The sequence below is a fragment of the Austrofundulus limnaeus genome, unplaced genomic scaffold (assembly GCF_001266775.1).
Source record: "Austrofundulus limnaeus strain Quisiro unplaced genomic scaffold, Austrofundulus_limnaeus-1.0 Scaffold87, whole genome shotgun sequence".
Lineage (NCBI taxonomy): Eukaryota > Metazoa > Chordata > Actinopteri > Cyprinodontiformes > Rivulidae > Austrofundulus > Austrofundulus limnaeus.
In genome coordinates, this window is record NW_013952489.1 from 1184167 (window position 1) to 1190464 (window position 6298).

A 6298-nucleotide genomic window follows, 5' to 3' on the forward strand; every position below is an offset into this window, starting at 1 on the left:
ATATACCTCCTCTGGTCTGGGAACGTCTCGGAGTCCCCAAGGACGAACTGGAAAGTGTCTCTGGGGAGAGCGCGGGGTCTCTCTCCTGCCTGGACATTTATGGTTTGGTTTCGTTGTATGTAAGGATCACTTGGGTTGTTACCGACATCTGGTGAAAATTTCATGTCATTAGCACCTCTAGTAATATATTTACTGAGAAAAATGGTGACGTGTTCAATACTTATTTTACCCGCTGTATATACTGTATACTGCTGCTGTCCTTTCTATGTTCAATGTTGTTGTACAGGGTTGTGCAATGACAATAAAGATTCTATTCTATAATTGTTTGAGTTTATTACTTCCGCCAAGCGCAAGCGGGGGAGGTATTGTTTTCGGTTGCGTCTGTCTGTCTGTCTGTCTGTCTGTCTGTGGACAGCATTACTCAAAAACGTGTGGACGGATTGTCATGATATTTACATCACATGTGGATACTAGCACACGTAACACACCATTAAATTTTGGTGAGGTTCTGAATCACGGTGCAGAGACAGGAAATTTTCTTTTAATTCGAGCAAATCAGCCAGAAGTTGCGAGCTCCCCAAGCCCTGCACAGAACTTCAGGAACGTGTTGCTACGTTACGGGAATAACTGAGAAGACGCGGGCGCAACCGAGCCGAACCTGGTACCGGCCCACGAGCTGAACCACCGGTCCCCCGCCCGTCATCTGCGCGTGGTGGTTCACTTCAGCCCCTGAACCACCGGCCCACGAGCTGCACCACCGGTCCAAACGCAGGTCAGAGAGCCTGTGGTTCAGTCCGTGAACCGGCCCACAGGCTGAAGTGAACCACCAGTCTGACGCGTGCGATTTGTCTGCGCAGGCCAAGCGCGACATCACAAGGAGCGACAGGTTCTGGGGCTCTGATGTTTTTCTGGATTCATTGTGCTCTAAACTATCAAATGACTTCTCTACCTCTCCTCAACACGGGTCGGGCCGATCATACCGCACAGCTGATTTGCGCTGCAGGGCGCCACCTGAAGAGCGGAGATCAGAAAAATTAGTCCCAATAACCCTAGGTGGGCTGCTAAAACAGTGGCGCTTATTAAAAACTAAAAATTCACAAAATAAGAAATGCTTGTCCCTATTAGTGCTGCATAAATTAAATCTCTGTTTGTCTCTGGCATCCAGCAGAGAGATGCACAGTGCAGCAGCTCTAACAGGGCCGAGCGGCTTCAAACAGAAAACTTCTCCCATAAAGCTCAGCCTGACAACAAATCAGCTGTTTACCTCAGAAGACGAATTTGAAAAGTCTTCCAGCTAGATCTAACAGAGATGCGCAGTGCTCCAGCTCGTCATTTCACTGTGGAACATCACCTGTCAGTCACCAGGGGCACAACAAGTGGGGGTGGCCACGGGGGGCTGTGCACCACCAGTTTTATCCTCTTGAGTCCCAAGCTTTGTGCTTATTTAAATATTTCCCAGTTATATAAGATTAGTAGAACCTTATAAATATAAAAGTTTTTTGAAAAACTAAGAATTAATAATATGAATATATATTTTACTTAAAATAAAAAAAAATTAAAATAGTTAATCTGAAAAAACACAACTAATATAAAATAAATGTCCTCAATATCAGGATGAAGCTTTTCATGAGGTTAGAGGCTTTAAATAAATCAATATTTTAAGGTAACTGGACTTCTATTTTGAAACTGTAGATGTTTCTCTTCCCATCAGGGAGGCTTTGTTAGTTGAAAATTTTTGGAGTGGGAGCTTTAGAGCTTCATGAAGGTCTGTAGCTTAGAACACAGAATAGAAATCTGCCCCCAAACTGGACCGTGATGCTTTGCGTTAGGCAAAGATGGCGGTATCTGCAAAATAACCCATTGCAGGATGGGGGAAATTGGTCTTGGCGGAGGTTTGCACTCTCCGAGTGCTTCTAGTTTTTTATATTCTGCTGTCAGACTGGCAGTAACTTAGGATATCACCAAGCACCTACCAAGAGGGTGGTGTCTCGATAGTACAGACTGCACCGTAGTTAGCCATAGCAATAGTTCTCTATTTCATTATTTCAGCTGACAGAAAAAAATGTGAAAAATAGTTCTTCCCTTTGAATACTATTGGGTAAAAGGTAAAATGAGAATAAATAACTTGTTTCTTTTTCACATTAAGCTGCTCAGGTAGAAACGTTAGAAGAAATTTGTGTTTATTTTCCTAGACATGAATGAGCACAGCTCTCGGAGCCACAGCATATTCCTCATCAACATCAAGCAGGAGAATGTTGAAACGGAGAAGAAACTGTCGGGTAAGCTCTACCTGGTCGACTTGGCTGGCAGCGAGAAGGTTGGTCTTGAAGGGATCAGAAAGATTTAATTACTCAATGCAGCAGTGATTTATAAAATCTGTGGCTGAACAGGTCAGCAAGACTGGAGCTGAGGGAGCCGTGTTGGATGAGGCGAAAAACATCAACAAATCTCTGTCTGCACTGGGGAATGTCATCTCAGCACTGGCTGAGGGAACGGTGCGTTTTCTGAACAGAAACTCAGAATCAGATAATCCCCCTTCGTCCATGTTTGATCAGACGTTGCTTTGGTACTTTCCTCAGAAAACCCATGTACCGTACAGGGACAGTAAGATGACTCGGATCCTGCAGGACTCTCTGGGAGGAAACTGTCGCACCACCATCATCATCTGCTGCTCGCCATCCGTCTACAATGAGGCTGAGACTAAGTCCACGTTGATGTTCGGACAGAGGTGCGTCCCCTTTTCTTTTTTCTGTACGTCTTTTAAACCAGGGGCTCGGTTCACAAAAGTCAGATTTGTGCATCCAAGATATCAGCTGTAAGTCGAGCTTAAACAAGCCTTCAACTTAAACAGCTGTAATTAATCGCTCAAACATCAGGCCACGCTTAAATGGGGCGGCTCACACACACACATACGCACCTGAACTGCTTCCCCCCACTCCCTCCCCACAACACACACAACTCTGACCAAGTTCAGTTCATTGTCCCTGTTCATTTTGTTCATTTTCAGACTATTAGGAAACAGATTCAGTGGCATAACAAGTTTATACTAAATTATTTAAGCATTCAGTCGTCCACTATAATTTCACACAAAGTTGATTCAGGAAGCTGACCTTTCTGCTGCCTTTGGTACTCTGGACCATGATATTTTGTGTCATGTTTTGAGCAGCTGGTTGGTGTCAAAGGCACAGTTTTATCTTTGTTCAAATCTTATTTGACTAACAGGAGTTTTTCTGTTCACCTTGGTGAATTTTCTTCAGCAGCTCCTCTGACTTGTGGGGTCCCCCAAGGGTCCACTTTAGGTCCATTCCTTTTTAATCTTTATATGTTAACTTGGGGTCCATTTTCAGAAAGTATAACTTCTCTTTTCACTGCTTTGCTGATGATATCCAGTTCTATTAATTTAGACAGAGTCACTTCGCTGGAAACACTTTAAAGCTGTCTAAATGACACAAAAACCTGGTTGAAACTAAAATTTCTGTACTTAAATGAAAGTAAAACTGAATTTATCAGTTTTGGCAAAATTAACTTTTATGACATTCTTGGAACTTTAGCTTCATACAGCCACTCTACTGTCGGGAATCTGGGTTTTCTCTTTGATGGTGTCTTTAAATTAGATAAACACATTAATTCAGTTGTAAAATCAAGCTTTTTCCAATTAACACTGCCAGGTTGAAATCTCCCCACTAAAGACCTTGAAAGACTTGATAAATCATCTCTGCATCACTTACATATTGTCCAGAATGCAGTAGCTCGTCTTTTAACGGGTACTAAAAATCACGAGCACATAACCCCGGTCCTGGCTTCTCTCCATTGGCTCCCTGTTCACCTGTGAGCTGATTTTAAGGTTTTACTGTTGACTTTTAAAGTTTTTAATGGTCTGGCCCCATTATGTGATCAACATCTACCCTCCAGTCAGAGCACTCAGGTCTACCAGCCAGTTTTTTTTAGATGTTCCTAGATCCAGAATGAAATCCAGAGGTGATCGACCTTTTGCAATAGCTGCTCAGCTACAACTAATTAATTTTTGGCTATCACAGTTAATCAACCGTAGCAAACACAAAACTGATTCTGAGTTTTACAAATGCAGAGATTAAAATTTAGTGCAATAGTAGTTGAGAGTCACTACAAGGAAGATATGCTATTTGCTAGATGATGTCTTTATGAGCTTTTGTTCAGCAGCTGGTGCTCATTCTGACTAATTTTGCCAAGATGTTCTTGAAGAATGTTTTTTTATTTTTTCAAGGTTTATTTTTTTAGTAAAGTCATTTCCTTTTGATGAGATTTTCAGAATTATCCTGTGTTTCTAGAATGAGTAGATGTAATTGCAGCAAACCAGTTTCTGAACTGTTGAAAGAATAAAACTTTGTCTCTCAAATTAGCTAAAGGACAGTAAATGGCTTCAACCTGATTTTACTGAATTGTTTTCTCAAAAAAAAATACATTCATAATGCTTAATGAACTTAATAAACTTCAACTTAGTCTGGCTTCTTAAAGCAAAATATTTAAGGGGACATGTCATGAAAAATCCACTTTTTTAGTTGTTAAATACATTTTGTTGTGTACTTGGAGTCTCTAGGAGGCAGAAAAGTTTAATTTAGTTTTTCCTGGTGCTGCAAAGATATCGCTATATTCAGTTTGGGTCATATTTTTCAGCCCATTCAGTTTTCTCTGTTTTGCATGACGTTTTCTATTATGTCAAATTATCTGCGATAGAACTTCTTAATCAGTTCAGGACTTACCAACTACAATTTCCTTGTCCTAATTCTCCTGCTGTATGGGTCAGACTGGTTCTGGGTCAGACACTTGTTCCAACATGTAAGGTTGGATGGACAAGTCTTCTGTTGTTGACATATTTTAACTAAATTGTAAATAAAATGTTTCTGCAAGATAGAAAAAGCTAAACCCCCTTTTCAAACCAGAAGCGACTGGTTTGGAAGCAGAGGGGGTGGGGCTTGAAGCTCCTTAAAGGAACAGTAGCAAAATCAGCTAGTTGGAGACAGACCTCAGAAAAGGGGTGAAAGAGAAGCTGGTAAAGTTAAAATAAGGAAAAATCCAGACCAAAGCATTGTAGTTCCACTTTATAAAGGCCCCAACTGAATGATTTAAACGTGAAAAGGAAGGATTTAAAAGAATGATATGTCTACTTTAAGTTAATAAAAGGGTTTACGATTTATTTCTTTTTATTAGTGACTGAATTATATTAACAAAATTTAATGTAAACCAAGCAAGTTAGTCAAAGCTCTGCTGTGACTGGATGAATGAAGGTTTCTGGATGATGGTACACTCAGACTATGACAGAAACTAACCAACAGATGGCTCCCAGTTTCCTGCTGTGTAACAGAGTATACAGTATTTCTATTTAAAGATCCCTGTTGAGGTGCGTAATTTGTTTTTTATTGACAAACTTTAATTTTTGACCCAACAACAAATTGTTTCTGTTGATTTGAGCCCACATGCATAAGTGCTGTTTGAGCTTTAGACGTTTTTCATTCATTTTTCTCTCATTTAGACACTGATAAAAAATGTTTTTGATAAACAAAACAGGTGAACAGTTATTGAGTGGATGGAAAGAAAGTCATTTTAGGTCTTAAATAAAATTAGGATGTAAAGCAATAATTTCAAATTCTGCCTCTCCCCTTGACCCTGAATCTCGTTATTTGAAGAAAGAGTTCATGTTTGAGATGTGAAAAATCAGAAGAGATGAGGGAAAAAAAACTGTGAAAACTTAGTCCTGAAGGAAATCTGTTGGACAAAATGAAACTGACTTTGGTTTGGTTTGCATTCACATTGTGCTTTTTTGCAAGTGGACTATATTTTGTAAACAAAGCCATGTGGTTGACGATTATTGCTTCCATTGGAAATAAACAGAGCACAGATTCGTAAAAAAATGGAAGTCTAATCAAAGTTTTTTTTTTCACTTTAATGCAGTATAAGAAAAACATGATGAAAACTGGTAGCCAGAACAATTTTGCAGTAAATCAGGTTCATTCTCTTCTAAAAAATGTATCTGTATCATAGACTTTACCCAGGTGAGGCCACTCCTAGTCTGTATGGTTTACCCAAAATTCACAAACAGGATGTACCGGTAAGACCCATTGTCAGCATGATCAACTCTGTCACTTACAATGTTTCTAAATATCTGACGTCTATACTTGGTCCTTTAGTTGGCAGCTCAGAACATCACATACAGAACACTATGGACTTTGTTGACAAGGTGAGGGATGTCATCATGGAGACGGATGAAAATTATGGTCTCTTTTGATGTTACATCGCTCTTCACGTGCATTCCTGTTGATAA

The 6298-nt window shown here is 40.1% G+C and overlaps 1 protein-coding gene across 1 annotated transcript in view; it reads left to right on the forward strand.

Annotated features, from left to right (window-relative positions):
• The window catches only part of LOC106520075 (kinesin heavy chain isoform 5C), a gene marked incomplete in the record, with an annotated part of 55572 nt that overhangs the window by 11037 nt on the left and 38237 nt on the right, over positions 1 to 6298 (forward strand). Inside the window, 3 exon segments of the mRNA XM_014012001.1 lie at positions 2193 to 2317; positions 2391 to 2495; positions 2580 to 2728. Coding sequence (XP_013867455.1) covers positions 2193 to 2317; positions 2391 to 2495; positions 2580 to 2728 — 379 coding nt within the window.